Raw genomic sequence first — 15,138 nt, forward strand, 5'->3', positions numbered from 1 at the left:
GATCTTCATGGCATATTCCTTATTAGGAATTAAGTTTAGTGTCAGTATACTTAAACTAAACAAAATACCCATTACGTTTCTTTTAATTATTTCTGCATGTAAATGGAAGCAAATTTGTCCCGTTCTTCACGAATTTTTTAGTCTTTCATCACATGCAGTATGAAATCCGAATTCGTATGATTATTAGTTTTTATAGCAGGCAGAGTTCTTTGAAACTATTAGAATATTCGGCGTAACCTTAAATTTTACGATTTAATAAATGACTGATTTTATTTTTAACAATAAATAAATGTGAAATCAAAATTCAGCTATTTAATTTTGATTGATGTGACCTGAGATGACGATACCCCATTCCCTATCCAGATTTCCTTTTACAGTGCTTAATTTTGGATTTTTCTTCTTAATGAAAAATTTTCAAAACACTCCTTTTAGTGAATGTTTACCTTTAAATTTTGTAATGTATGTTTAGTTTCTTGCACATGCATTGATAACCGAGATATAGATTCTCTATACTCTCGGGATCCTCTCTCAAAAAGAATTGCGTAATATAATCTTTTAGTGTTAAGTGCACTTACACAAAACTAATTTTTAAAAAAAAAGTGAATTTAGTTTCACAATTGTAAAATTACAGTAGTCTTCCCAACTACGCAAATTCAATACTGAAACAGATCTAGAACTCCTGGATGCAATAAAGGAATAGTGGGAGCTGAAACTTGTTAAGTAGTAAATTTCAATCACTTCCGGTCTTAATAAAGAGATACAGGAAAAGATGGAATCATTTCTTAAAAAGCAGAATAGATTCCAAAAATCCACTTAACGCTCTGATTTACAGTTTTTGTTCTATGACACTCAACATTAAAACCGGAAGTACTAGCAAAATTTTACCGCTTCCGGTTTCTGTAGAGTAATACTCTTAGCAATGGTATCTTTCCTTGAAGCGCGCAATCGATACCAAAAAACATTCGCTATCTATTTTGTTCGGTGGCTCTTAATGTTAAAACTGGAAACGGTTGATTTTTTATCATTTCTGGTTTTAGTGGTCCGTTAATGGAATAGACTGAACCTATTTTTGAGACGGTAAATGATTAAACAAAAACAGTTTCCCGACACCTACTACCGTTTCCTTTTTATGCAGATCAATACTAAAAGCACAAGTACTAGCAAACTTCTACCACTTCCAATTTTGGTAGACTGTTATCGGTAAAGATATTATCCTTTCTCGAGAAGTTGAATCGATTTTTAAAAAAATGTCGTTAACTATCACAGCTTTTTTCTATGGTAATGAACGTTGAAATCAGACATAGTAATAGATTTTTACCAGTGAAGATGGTATCCTTCCTCGAGAGACTGAATTGGTTACACAAAAGCCGCTTGTCGATATCCATTAGCGTTTTGTACTATGACCATCAGTTAAAACCGGAAACGGATGATTTCTATCATTTCCGGTTTAAAAATGTAATATCGGTGAAGATGGTACCCTTTCTTGAGACGTTAAATCGGGTTAAAAAAAAAACCGCTTGTTGCTATCTATTACCGTTTTTGTTCCTAAGCGATCAATGTTAAAACCGGAAGTAGTAGTAAACATTATAGCTTCCGATCTAGTAGAATAACATACGGGTGGGGACAGCATCTTTTTTTGAGACATTGAGTAAAAATACCTAATTGCTATTTATAACATTATAAACGTCTTAAACTTTGATTTGATGCATAAGAAAGGCTGGTTAACTAGGTTGTGAATGCAGTATGTACTTACAATAAAGATTAACTAAAATCAATGAAGAAGTCCGTAACAGGGAAACATACTAGTAGATATTTTTTGTTTATCAAATATGAGAAAAATTAACAGATTGTGGTCAAACTTCTGCACATTATAAACTTTTAAGAAACCCCACATACTTATGATAATGGTTAAAATATGTATGTAAATTACTGTAAAAGAAATTAAAAGTATTCCACAATTGTACAATGATTTTAAAATTCAACCTATTTCGGAATCTGAAATACAATGAAACATTTAAAAGTTATAGCTTACCTTAGAATCTGGAATTTCGTGATTTATAAAAAATACGTTTTTATTAATACCACGTACGTCTTCGTACTGAGTAACTGATTCGTGATTTTCCAAGTCTGGGTATATGAACGGCACTATTAACTGTGCTATTTCAGGTCTCATCCTGTATTGAATTTTTAGTTGACTATACGGCATTCCATTAATTATCATCCTCTCAAACAAAGATATATTCATGTGATAGTTTTCTGCAAGTGCAGTCACTATTGTTGCTGGCCTTAATTGCTGATGATCACCTGTAAAAAATTAAGTATTTTTTCAGGTTAACCTATTATTACATAAATTAAAATCTTATGATTTTTGTGAGTTCTGACAACAATCTAACCCGTAAATATTGCAGGAATACCAGAGAACAAGTAAAACTAGTAACAGCAAAGTAAAATTAAAACACAGCAGAACTAAAGAATTTTTAAACAGTACACCGTTGAATAAATATTTTAATATTCCTAATCAGTAACAATAGTATTCATTAGTAGCAACTTTTATATCACATTACTCGTATTGATATTTGAAATACACCAACTTATTTCAAACCACATTTAAATTTAAGTATCACAATGATCCTTTCCTGTAACAATTACAGAATATATCTACTAATTTCAATACAAAGATAAATCTGAAAATGAATAAAATTAGTATACATCCTGTTTCAAAAAGAATATACGTATTTCGAATGCATATATTTATTAAACTTTAAGGCGTATGAATATGAAATTTTACACACATATTTATGAACCTCTCAAGTTCAAATTACAATTGAAAGTTCATATTACAGATGTTTATTATGTCCTCCATCAGCGACACGAACAATATCTCATCGATACTCAAATTCCTTCCATACTCGGACAAGCATGTCCTGCGTCACTGATGTTACGGCAGTACGGATCCGGTTCTTCAACTCTTCCAGGTTCTGTGGAAGTGGTGGTACATAAACGTTGTCTTTAACAAAACCCCACAGGAAGAAGTCACAGGGTGTCAAGTCCGGTGACCGTGCAGGCCAGCTGAGACATGCCAAGTCGCCAGCTCCTTGACGACCAATCCAACGGTTCGGTAGAATTTCATTCAGATATTCACGCACTTGGCGACTCCAGTGAGGGGGTGCCCCGTCTTGTTGAAAAATGAAGTTGTCTTCGTGCAGCCTCGGAAACAACCAGTTTTGTAACATAGCGAGATACTGCTGATTCTTAACCGTGTTTCCATTAAAGAAGAGTGGCCCGTAAACAGATGATCGGGATATCGCACAAAACACACTGACTTTGGGCGAATCTCGTACATGTCCAATGACTGCATGTGGGTTGTGGAGCCTTGATCACGGAGCTTAGAAACAATTGTGGTGAAAAAGAAACCACCTGATCTTCCCCGTTCAGTTCGAACTCCGGAAAATGTAGACATAGTGAAAAGTGTAGTTATTGCTAGTCCGAAGCGAACCACTAGGCGACAGGCTGTATCGCTGGGTATGTCACGTCATTCGCTTTATCGCATCTTACATGATTATCTCAAATTTTCTTTTTAATCACAGATCCAGTACTTCTGAACGCTGCAACCTATCGGAGTATAGTGTTTCGATCTGGGACTATAAAATTTCCGAAAAGTATACAAGGCATATATATAAATGAATTTAACGATGTTTGCCCGCAACCTACTCCTGGACCGTTAGACTGATTTTGATGAATTTTGGTACATGACAAAAACATGGTAAAACGTAGGTTTCTATCATGTTACTTTCATTAAAATCCATATCCTACGGGGGAAACGGAAGGATCAAAATTTATGCGAAAAAACTGAGTATTTTACAATCCTCTTAACTTAGCAAGATAAAACTTGTACATAAATCCTTCATTTAACCATGTCGGTCCCAACGTCCCCACAGGGGGCAAAATATGGTGACATTATTATTGCTTTACAACTTTAAAATCCGACTGGCAACATTGAAACCAGTTTACAAGGGATGATCCATCTATGATCATATCCTGTAAACAGTTTCCAATGTTGCCAGTCTGATTTTAAAGTTGTAAAGCAATAATAATGTCGTCATATTTTATGTTCCCTGTATGGGACTCCGGGACCGACATGGTTAAAATAATAGGAATCTTGCTTAACCTAGAGTTTCTGAAAATTCCCCTTTTAAGCAGGTATACAGAGGTTGTTCAGTCTACATTTGGCCAATTTCGACTTACCTAAAAATTTAGAAGAATCCATGGCGCCACGTCCGTAAGTGCTCGATGTGTTTCCCTTGGTTCCTAACAATAGCCCGACAGCGTAATTTCCACTGTAATAGGCTTCTCTGAAGAACTAGGGGGGGGGGGATCTTGTCCCATTCCCTTTGCACAGCTTTTCAGAGTCCTTCCACAGTTGTCACATGCCGTTTTCCCAAAACCCGCTTCAGCAATCCAAATCCACAATAGTCTATAGGACTTGCATCTGGAGATTTAACAGGTACCTCATTAAAGGTATCACCTGTATACCACTTGCCTCCTCCATCTCCCTGTAGAATGCGAGGGGCGATCGTGAGGTATGTTATGAGGCTTTGTCTATATGAATGCGCACCAGATTGAGGTCATTTCCGAACATTGTTGGAATCTCATGCTCGTAGATCGGCGGCATGATCTGCTCCTGAAAATACTGCGAATTTATTTTGCAGTTCTTCGCCACGCTACGGATCTTCAGTTTACCTCGGTAACAGTAGCCAGTAACGACCATGAACCCTTTTGGGAAGGATTCTTTACTGACATGGACCCACCTTCTGAAATTCTTGGCGCCTTTTTCTCGGTACATGATTGTTCTCGATTTGCCGCAGTCGGAAAGGTAAATCCATGCTTCATCGAGTGTTACGACGTACATCCACCTTTGTTTTGCCAGATGCCGTTCGTAAAGCTTCTGGGTGTTACACTTTCGTTCCTTTTGGTGGGCATCCGTGAGAAGATGACCGCGAGCTTTCATGACATTTTTCAGCTTGAGTTGATGGTGTAACGTCCGGCTCACAGTCTCCAAAGATATGTTAAGACCATTATCCATACACCTTTGTATCACGGATTTTCTTGCATTGCCTTTTTGCGAAGTTTCCTCTGCATGGTGGAGGTGGTCTTGGTGCATTCCCGCTTCCTAGGCAACTTCGTTGGTGATCCAAATGGTGGAGCTTCGTTGCCCTTGTACTGTTTAATAACATTTTTATTCCACTTTAACTGATGTTGCAACCATTCTTCTTGCACTGTTTTCTAATGACAGAAACACTTAAGTTGGCGTCATAAAGAGTCGCGACATAGTCTTCCCAAAACTGGCTTAGTTTGGGCGGCATTTTGGTCACAGAGCGGAAACCCACACACTTGGAAACAAATTTAACACAGCACTCACAACAATGGCCCTGTTTCGTGCGTTATTGTCATCCGCGCGGAAAAACAACCCCGTTCCCAGGAAGACACTGCACAATACTGCAGGACGCGACGAGCCAGGTCGGTGAGTCCATTCTGCCCGGAAGGGGGAAAGGAACGAAATCGGCCAAACGTAGGCTGAACAACCTCTGTATATATGCACTTTATATATAAAGTGCATGTACGTATGTTTCAGGATAACTTTGGAAAGATTGGATAATTTCAACGAAACTTAGTACACTATGACTTATAATCTGGAAAAAAATTGTAAAAAGGGGTGAGAAGTGCAGATGTGTAATAATAATCATAAACGACCGATATTATTGTCGATCCATAATTCTTGGAGTCACTGCAATGAACAATGACTCTCCTGATACCGTTTAAGTCCAAGTTCAGAGTTTATTAGCACTCGTAACACATGGGAATGGGTAACGTAAAAATAATCGAAAACATCGATATTAATGTTGAATTCATATATCTCGGGGTTGCTAAACTTCTTGGTGACAATTCCTATGACATATAAGCCAAGTTAAGACAAAAAAAGGAATGTTTGCTGGCCCAAGAACTTTCTTGTTTAATTTATTTGTTTCACTCATATTTATACGAGAAAAATACATTGCTCTTCGTCATTTATGTATTTCACTTATTTCTTTACTTTCAGATATTTTGAATAAACCTTATTCTCCCTGTGCGAAGAAAGAGCATTTCTGCTAGAGTATAGATAGTTAGAATAAAAAAACCCGAGGCGGGAACAGAACGTTAATTTGTTACCACAAAATAGCAAAAAAACATAATAGGCTACGAGCACCTTCGCTAAAATGCTTCATAAAGGAAGAGGGAAAAAATTACGAAGAACAAGAGAGAAAAAATTAAAATAAGAGAAAAAGCTAAGAAGCTGCCACACATCTGGACTCTCAGCGAAAGAGCTCATAGAGTATTTTTTTTAGTGTATGCATTACATTTTCGTTATTTTCTGGTATATATACTACCTGAACGTAGCTTAAATATAGAAAGAAACTTACCGATCAAAATCAAATGTTGGCAACTTGAAGGAAGGCACACCACCAGAGTAGGCTCCAGAATCTCTGCAGCATCCATCACAACAACTGAAAAAGGATATTATATATATATATATATATATATATATATATATATATATATATATATATATATATAGAGAGAGAGAGAGAGAGAGAGAGAGAGAGAGAGAGAGCATTTTTCACTGAAGCTAGTAACTTATTCTTAATATAAACAAAATTTTATTTATTATGTTTATACTACGGTGTGTTAACTACACTGCCGATTGTACATTCCTAAGTCGAGTAACTGTTGGGCCTTTACCCTCACATCACATCCTTAGTGGGCATCATTGGCCTGTATAAAATGAAGACATACGTTCATCTTTATTGTATACTATACAGCAGTCATTTCCAACTGGACAATGTATGACGTAGAAGCGCAGTCACAAAATCTAAGAAACACACTGAGGAAAGAGGGGAAGAGGATGACATAGGGGAGCAAGTGTTGACAGTGTATGCGCAACATGGATCTACGAGTAGAATGCCTGCAAAACCATCGATTATGCTACCGATGTTCTTGTTTCCTTGCCACCACTGCTTTTTATCAATATCAGCGTACCTGCCAGCTCCTTTCCCTTCTTACTGAGAAGGTGATTGCACAGAAAACTGCAACGTTACAGAGCATTTAGTTGCAAATGATTACTATATAGTCAAAGGTTTTAACCAATTCTATTGAACTACATTTATTTGCAAATACCTGTTCGTTCTGTACTATTACATCACAATAGACCTAAAGACGTTTACATATACAAATTTGCAAAAGAAAATTGTCCTAAAAAAAGTAATATTTATTTCCGTCTTCTAGTTTTTGAAAACTATAATCTAATAATTTATGAATAAATGGACAGAGAGACCCTTACTATTTATTCTCTTTCTTTACCTATGACCAGTGGCGGCAGTTGAACGTTAAAAGTGGGGGGGAGGCAAGACATGATCTGAATATTTGATATCAATGGTAGTTTTCCTGATTGCTTATAACACTTTCTTTGACGAAAGGTTGTATAACTATTAGGATACTGTCTTTTTCAGTTAAAATACCGTATATCTTGTTTCATATTTTATTAAGTAAATTGACAAGAGCAACTCAAGTAGATACTAGCCCTTTGTACTCTTAAACAACGAAGGTGTAAGAAGAGATTTGATTCCTTGCTCATGAATATCTGTCTGGAAAATTGTGTGATCAGATTAGGAGCCTATTTAATAACAAATTTGCAAAACAAATAAACAGAAAGGATAATATTAATCAAATAATTATAGTAATGAATAATGAAGCTTGTTTTGCAAAAGCTATTTTATATTGGAACTGGAAATTAATGAACAACTTATATTTTTAATTCCACCAATGCTATTATGTGTGTTATTACTCTTAGAATGACAGTGAATACTATAAGCATATGCTACGACATTTAAAGAAATACTTTTGCAGCTTCCCGAAACATGTTCGCTGCCATTAAGTACAGTTTTCACTTTCTTGGAATATATCAAAACTCAGCAATACTTAGAGTCACTCCACATTTCAATTATACAAAATAATCCTAAAACCTAGAATTATGATAAATTTACTAAATTTAATTGTATATACAAAACTGTACATGTACACCCCTAAACTCCTATATTACACTGCAAAATTAATATTCATTACTGAGCTCCTTCGTGGCTAAGCGGTTAGCGTACACGCCTTTGACGTGGGAGACTCGGGCTCGATTCCCGGAGGGAGCTCACGTGGTTCGGACTCCACGTTGATCATTAAGTCCACGTCTCATATAACTTCGCTGCTGAACAGGATGTTAAACTGAAAAAAATCAAATCAAAATATTCCTTATTATTAGAAAGAAGAAAATACATTTTAGGAACTGTTGCTTTTGTACAATTAAAGAATAACTTGTGAAGGACTTCTTTTCTTGCGAAATGTTATCTCAATTAGTTCCAGAGCGGCTAACATATGGAGCCCTTGCAAGAAAAAATTAAAGTACGCTCGAATTGTGGCGCTCCAATAGGTTAATTTTTGGTCCATTTTTAGTGGCAGTTCAAACGCAATTCCTGTAGCTTTCTTAATTTCACGGGAAGACAACCAATATGTACTCATGGAACGACAAATATTTTGTGGCTCCATATTTATTCTATGAACCAATAATACATACAAAACTTTATATTTCTAAATGGAACTATATACATTAACAGGTATTTTCAAAAAACTGAGGGGGGGGGGGCAACTGCCCCCTAATCGCCGCCCATGCCTATGACATTGATTATACGTACACACAACATTATTTCATTTAATTCGAAACAAATATTGTTTAATCTTCAGGCTTGTCATATATATTATAATTTGAACTAACGCAAAAAAAAAAAAAGCGTATTCTTTATTTGCCTTTCATAAATAAAAAAGTGTCAATATTATAGAAACTGTAAATATGCATGCATTTTCTTGAAATGTTTCTTATTAATATTGAAACTTGTATATACTAACAAACCAACGGTATCTTTGGAAAATGAGCATGTCATAAGAGCACGAAGTATCATGTTGTCTAAAAAATATTGAGACTTTGGAACTCAAAATTGAGAATACCTTTATTATTATTATTATTATTATTATTATTATTATTATTATTATTATTATTATTATTATTATTATTATTATTATTATTATTAATAATAATAATACGAAATCATATATGCGCCATTTTGTTCGATGATGATCTGTCATTTTTCTTGCAATACTATAACCCCGTCGCTAGAAAATTAACACCATTCAGAGACTTGAGCAGAAACTGAAACAAATTATAATCTGATGGTCCCGGACCTGATCTATATGCTGGATGCATTAAAACCTCCCAGCCAAGTTATCTCAATTTTTGAGAATCCTTAAAGATTATGCGGTCTGGCGTTGTTAGCGTGGTATACAACACCCTTTCTATTCAACAGTTCTGGTCGTTTCTTTTGAAGTACTAGGTGCACTTGCACTAACTGTTAATTGTAGTACAGGCCCGAGTCTATTAAATGGCAGCAGCTTTTGATGCACGATTGCTTTCCAGTGCGTAACCTTCTTGGGTGTCAGTGTGGGCTTTGCCAGACTGTGAAGCTTTCTCTCAGTTCGACCACGATATTTTTCACACATTGTTATCGTAGATTACTGACAATTTACCAACCGTTTCAAAACTGGCTCAAGTTTGTTACAGTTCAGTAAGAATTCACAGACAGAAATTCGATCGAGTAATTTCTGAGTCAGATTATGTGGCACCCAAACCTAGAAATGGTTTAAGACTGCTCGGTAATGGATGTTTAGGTCATTGGCAATTTCTGGTCATTGACTGATCACATGTCGGTCTTGCTCGACTTTTGCCAGAATATCATTCACTGTGCTGTTATTGGTCGCCCACTCCAAGGAGCATCTTACACATTGAAATTTGCAGAATGAAAATGACTGAACCATTTTTTTCTTTTTTGTTGCTCTTGATAACGTATCTTATTCATGAACAGCAGAAACTTCTTCACGGGCCTGTACAGCACCTGTGCCGATATCGAAATAAAATTGTGAAATGTACAACAGTTTTGCTGCAGGTTCACTCATCTTTAAGGAGCAATACTTTACGTCAGACTATAAAAATGAAATGAAATCTTTTGAGTTTTACGTCCCACGATTATGCCAGCTAAGCTAAAGAAGACGGTGATGATCAGAAATGAATGAAATGATGGAATGAAGAAAGTGGGAAAACCCCGTGAAATCCAGGCACACGGTGTTTGTCCATCATAAAGCTCACTTGGCGCGAGCTGGGATTGAACCAGGGACTCCATGCACCAGAGGTGAACGCTCTACCACTGAGCCATCGCGACCCCGTCTGATTATAAGAATTTCAACCTTTTTCCACATCTACTAGCTTCAACTATCAGCTGTCAAATAACGTTAGGCCTGACTTGCTGCGACTCACTCAGATTTGGGACACTAATGCTATCTCGTGTACAAAGTGGTCAATACTTTTTAGACCTGATAAATAAAAAATCTCACAACCCTGTTAGGGTGACAGTATACTCATTGTGAAAAGTCTTAGCACACTATTGACTTTTCACAATTTTTCCAAATAACAGACACTGTGTCTATACAAAACAATGTTTATTGGACTCTTTTTAAAAATAAATAAGGATACGAAAAGTTAATGAAAGGTTGTTCATATAAGGATACGAAAATTTGTGGTCTTGTTGATATAAAGACAAATTTATTGAGAAAAGCTGCTTGGCAATAAACAAATAACTAATGAACAGGCAAATAACGTCACGCTTTGTTTGATGTTTAATGACCTCTAGTGGTGTCTGTATGAACCATTGTCAGTAGCTGTCTCTTTGCTTCCACGAACTATTCATTCGCTATCGCTATTCAGTCTTGTAGTAGAGGGGGCGCGATGGCTCAGTAGTAGAGCGTTCACCTCCGGTGCTTGGGGTCCTTGGTTCGATCCCAGCTCGCGCCGTGTGGACTTTGTGGTGGACAAACACCGTGCTCGTGAGTTTTCTCGGGGTTCTCCTGTTTCCTCCCACTTCTTTCATTCCACCATTGCATTCATTTCTCATAATCACCGTCTCCTTTAGCCTAACCGGCATAATCGTGGGACGTAAAACTTAAAGATTTCATTTCATTTTATAGTCTTGTAGTAATATGAGCAAAACTAGATGCAAATCTGTGACATGCGATCTTAACTTTTTCATTCGTGTGAACCAGTTGAATAATACGAAGAAAATGGGAATAGTAGAAAAAGCGAAAGAGGAACTGTTAAATAAGAGTCAAAGCACGTGTTTAAGCTGTTATTTCGAGAGAAGAGAGTCATTCTCTGGAAGAAAAAAAAATCGCTCAGTGATCAGGCGGAACAGCTCGTCGGACTCTTGAGAGTCGCAAAGTGGTGTAAATATTACACGGAAACGCACTGATCATCCAAAACTAATAACTTTTTGTAAGGAAAAGTTAACTGGAAAAACAAGCAAATGGAATGGATGTTGACCGCTCCGAAAGAACAATAAAACCATTGGAAAGCAATTCCCAATCGGTATCACATAAGATGGTGGCCGAGATCCTTCAGCTCTATGGTCTTGAGAGTAAAATTGAGGTAAAGAAACCATTCCTTCACGCAGGAAACATTGCTAAAAGATACTCTTGGGCCTAATAAATAAGTAAAATAAAGACTGGAACGATGAACAATGGAAAAGCGCACCCTCAAACCTAACAAACCTAAATTTCAATTTTCGCCCTCCAATTCTAGAAGCTCGTGCGTCGTCGTTCCGAAATGCGTTTTCATTCCGACAGTGTAATACCTACAGCAAGGCATGGGGAAGGTAGCTTTACTGTTTCGGCATGCTTTACAGACCACCAAGTTGATAATTTAGTTCGAACTAATAGAATAATGGACAAAAATGTGTTTCACAACGTTTAAGTAAGGAATAGGATTTAATTAGAAACGCGGATTTGGGTTATAATTTTATACTATACTACAACAGGATTACCATTCCAAATATTCTTCCAAGTTATGCAGTAATTATCTGCAATGCAAAGAAGACGCTTACATCACCAATAAATAGAATAGTCGCCAGTCACCAGATTTGTTACCCATCACGTTCCGGTAAGATGAACTTGACAGGACATTCCGTAAATAGATGCCAACGAATACTGAAGGACTTTGAAAGATTCCTGAGAGCTACTGGGGTTGCATAGCTTCGCAAAATTTGGATAAATTAATAAAGTAAATGCCTGGAATTTGTCAAGCTCTTATCAAGGCAAAGGGTCGACATTTCATTGAACACAAACATACTCAATAAATTTGTCTGAGTGGAAACAGGACGATATATTTTCATTTCTTTATATGAGTAATGATGTTTATTTTACAGAACAAGTCAAACAAACTGTGTTTTGTAGTTTCTAAAAATCAGTAGTGTGTTCACAGTTATGACAATGAGTGTACGTGTACTGCACTTAAAAACAGTGAATCTTTCCCGATATATGAAAAATTGGCAATATTGACCTACGAAATCCTAATTATTAAAGACAAACATGTCAATGCGTCAAGCTAGTTCCTAAAAGTCAAGCTAAGAGGTATCGCTATCTGCGCTGACTGACGCCAATAGATGTGCAGGCAATTTGCAAATTCAAAACTATTGGGACTATTTAATCGCAACTTAAAAGCTGAATTGTTTCAATTTAATTATTTCATAATAGGACAAGAAGCTGTATTGTTTCAATTTAATTATTTCAAAATAGGACAAGAGCCTTAACTATACTTAGATGTGATCATTAATATTTGTGTAACCGCAAGCTAGTTGATGGGCAAACAAACAAACAAAAGTAAAATGTAAACAATTGGATTAGATTAGTAAAATGTTAACAAAACAATAATAAAAAATTATCATCTACGAATTTTTTCTATATTAAAACTTTTGGTGAGTCGTAATATTGTATTAGCTGTCACTATATTAGAAAAAGAGAGAAAAGAAATAGTTATGTCCGAAGAATTACACTATAGTTATCAAGAGTCCACAAACCTATAATGTGGACGGTAGTGGCTAATTTTCACTATTGAGAGTTAATATCATCACTGCATAAATTGAATTATTAGCGTAATAATACGCTCAATGTGCCGTATATAATTAGAAGAGAAGCACGGAAAATAAGATGAAGCAGAGGCACAAATCATTATTGTTCAGTTCCCAATTAGAACTGCACATACCATCCAGTAGTCATTTGTCGACGTATGCAGAATGTGCATAGTGTGTTAGGGATTTATTCTTCATATCGACACAAAAAGTTACAAGTGGCGCAGTCAAATACTGCGACAATTCTAATGGTAGACACTGGAACATACTCTGTAGAGTCTTAACTTGTCACCAGTAACTTCCATATCTTTTGAGCGATGAGGGTGTTGATTCAGTCATATCAGAAAGTGAAAGATGAAGCAGAACAAATAACAACCGGTAATCATCTGAAGACAGTTTTCCTTTAATGCTAGAAGACAACAGCTAGATCCACATTGCAGCTGGGTGATGTACAGAACAGGAATATTCGTACTTTATTATTATTATTAATATTATTCGTCGAGAGTTTCCCCTCCATTTGAACGAACATTACAGTAAAATAACAAAAATAAGAATTATTCTTTAGATCACATAGAGAAAAATAATTTTAAACTTCTAGATCATGTATGTCTTCTACGAATAAATTGGTTCAGTTTCTTCGTAAATAAATTAACATATGAAAATGTCTTGTTAAGCAATTACACTAGTCGACAAATACTTTTTCTCTCGCACACGGAAGGAAATACCTGATTCTAATAGAACTATTCACGTAGAATTCGAATCTGCAATCAGTTTTTCTCCATCACCCTCAGTTTCCCCGTGACAGACGGACTTTCGGGAAATTTCCCCTATTTTTTTTTTAAACAATTTTTGTACATGTAGCTCGGGTACCCTTAGGTATATAAACACACAAATTATATTGTATGTTAGCTTGATTTATACTTAGTAAGCTCTCTAAGTTTCATACGAATCGCATTATTCTTTCTAGAGAAATAAACATATTTATATAAAAATATGCTATGTGTACTGTTCATTTTACCATATTCATTAGTGCAGATAAAATCACATATAACTTCCACGAAAATTACAATATAAGCAAGGTTTATACCTCATTGGACTTCCAATAAAACATATTTTCAATGATGTGTACACCATGTCGCCATGTTTATATGAGGGAATTTCTAGAGGGATTTTGTTGGAAATTCCCTCCAAAAAGTAGTTTATAAGATTTTTTGTCTCAACTTGCTATTTGTATATAGTGATACAGAAACAGGAACTGCACTAAAACATAATTTTATGTCTACTTAATAAATAATACAAACGAAGTGAGTGGTATCTTCTTAATAAATGAACACTTACTTACCTTAACTAAAATGTTTTAGTTGTCGACTTTCTTCTGTGTTTGGCTTCTGGAACATCTCTTTTGAGTGTCCAACAGTAATCAGCTAGCATTTGTGAACTTCACGTCCCTGGTATCTCTTCTGCATGGAGGAAATGTCCTGATGAAAACGTTCACCATCCTCATCACTAACAGCACCAAGATTTTCAGAAAATAAATCCAGGTGGGAGTCTAGAAAGTGAACTTTAAGGGACATGTTGCAACCCATTTCTTTGAATGATTGCAGGAAATCACTCACAATTTCACGGTAATTTGGGGCTTTCTGGTTTCCTAAAAATTCTCTTTTAAACATTTAAATGAATACCAAGCTGCTTTCTCAACCGGAGTTAAGAGATCCTCAATTTTTTGGTCACGAATCAAACATCTTATTTGGGGGCCTACAAAAATCCCTTCCTTGATTTTAACGCCACTAATCCGAGGAAATTTTTCCTTGAGGTAACAAAATCCTGCATTACTTTTGTCCAATGCCTTAACAAAGTTTTTGAAGAGCCCCAACTCTATGTGAAGAGGAGGTAGAATTATCTTATCAGGGCTCACCAGTGAAGAATAAACAACATTCTTCTGTCCAGGAGTTAATACACGCTTTGGCCATTCCTTCTTGATGTAATGTTCCGCTTTGTTCCTGCTGTCTCATTCGCAGAGGAAACAACAATATTTCGTATAACCAAGCTGCAA

General features: G+C 36.0%; 1 protein-coding gene across 2 annotated transcripts in view; it reads right to left on the minus strand.

Annotated features, from left to right (window-relative positions):
• The window catches only part of LOC145690501 (NFX1-type zinc finger-containing protein 1-like), a 101,377-nt gene that overhangs the window by 50,882 nt on the left and 35,357 nt on the right, over positions 1 to 15,138 (minus strand). For both annotated transcript variants that reach the window (XM_081765448.1, XM_081765457.1), the window contains 2 exons: positions 6,459 to 6,542; positions 2,033 to 2,304 (listed from right to left, as the gene is read on the minus strand). In XM_081765448.1, coding sequence (XP_081621574.1) covers positions 2,033 to 2,304; positions 6,459 to 6,542 — 356 coding nt within the window. The remainder of the gene's footprint in view (positions 1 to 2,032; positions 2,305 to 6,458; positions 6,543 to 15,138) is intronic.

The sequence above is a fragment of the Thermobia domestica genome, chromosome 1, assembly GCF_964235325.1.
Source record: "Thermobia domestica chromosome 1, izTheDome1.hap1.1, whole genome shotgun sequence".
Lineage (NCBI taxonomy): Eukaryota > Metazoa > Arthropoda > Insecta > Zygentoma > Lepismatidae > Thermobia > Thermobia domestica.